Raw genomic sequence first — 1,386 nt, 5'->3', positions numbered from 1 at the left:
TTTCTCCCATTGCTCAGTGTTTTTTCATTGCTTTTGCGGTTTTTGTTGTCTCTCAACAAGTTTAAATACATGCTATTTAGGCACTGCTGTGCTTTGAGCTAAATGCTAAAGTTTGCATGCAGACATCTTAGTTTAGCATGACAAGGGATTCACAAAGTCATTAGAATTAGTCATCTGGGAACCATGGATTTATGTTTTGTGCAAATCCATTCAGCAGATATTTAGGTATATAAGTGAAAACCTTAACCTACTGGTGTCGCTAGACAGAGGAAATGTCATGGGATCGCCAACGCAAGCATCACCCAACCGTCCTGATAATGAATGAAACAACATTTCATGACAATCCATTTTAATAGTTGCTGAGATATTTTAGTCTGGACCAAAGTGGTGGACCAACTGACAGACCGACCGGCATTGCAGTCCCTAGAGCACTCTATAACTGTTTAAAAAGGTGCCCTATAAACATGAATTAATATGTTCCACCTCTGTGGTATGGGAAGATTGATTAATTTGCTCTGACTGTATGCACAGTGTTTATTAAAGCATTTTTATTCAGGGATTTTTCTGGGGGAGCTAATCTACTATGGTGTGAACTTTATAACTTTTCTGCAAACCCTGCAAATTGCATAATCATTTTCCTCGGTCTAAATTACAGGATACTTTTTATTTTCTGCCCTAAATATCTTGTTATGTCGAAAACCTGACAAAGTCAACTCTCCTCTGTACTCTCAGACTGAGGCAGTGGGACAAAAACTACCACCGAGCACGTTCACCTTCACCCACACCCAGTGTATTCTCTATGCATTGGGGGTCGGCATGTCCACGAAGGACCCAGACCATCTGAGGTGTGTATCTGTGTATGTTTATTTTAAAGACTGTAACTGTCCTAAGGAATCCGAAAAGTCAACCTGTGTGAAATTGAACTGAAAGAAATGATAACTTTCAGTAACTCTTAACATTGTTATATAGGTTCCTGTATGAAGGTCATGAAGACTTTAGCTGTCTCCCCACCTTTGGGGTCATTACCTCCCAGGCAGCCATGATGGATGGTGGGCTGAGCTCAATCCCTGGACTCAACATAGATTTTACACAGGTCAGGCGACATCCATGTCTGTATGAATGTACATGTCTGTATTTATGTGAGTGAATTAGAGCCCGACCGATAAAGGATTTCTAAGGCTGATACCAATACAGATATTTGGTTCATTTAAAAATTTGATATTCCGATATATTGGCCAATATGTACTGTATTGAAAAAAAGAAAAAAAAAACATTACTCATTAAAACTCACTAAAATAATATAATTATTTGTTTTATTGTCACAATAGAGGAACATCAAAATATATTAAAGTTCTGATAAATAAAATTTATAAAAATACAAACTTA

General features: G+C 37.5%; 1 protein-coding gene across 1 annotated transcript in view; it reads left to right on the top strand.

Moving 5' to 3' along the window:
* The window catches only part of hsd17b4 (hydroxysteroid (17-beta) dehydrogenase 4), a 23,391-nt gene that overhangs the window by 14,136 nt on the left and 7,869 nt on the right, over positions 1–1,386 (top strand). The window contains exons 13-14 of the mRNA XM_032516140.1: positions 733–845; positions 970–1,093. Coding sequence (XP_032372031.1) covers positions 733–845; positions 970–1,093 — 237 coding nt within the window. The remainder of the gene's footprint in view (positions 1–732; positions 846–969; positions 1,094–1,386) is intronic.

The sequence above is a fragment of the Etheostoma spectabile genome, chromosome 5 (assembly GCF_008692095.1).
Source record: "Etheostoma spectabile isolate EspeVRDwgs_2016 chromosome 5, UIUC_Espe_1.0, whole genome shotgun sequence".
NCBI lineage: Eukaryota > Metazoa > Chordata > Actinopteri > Perciformes > Percidae > Etheostoma > Etheostoma spectabile.
Note: the sequence above shows the minus strand (reverse complement) of the source record. Positions and strands in the feature narration are given on the sequence as shown.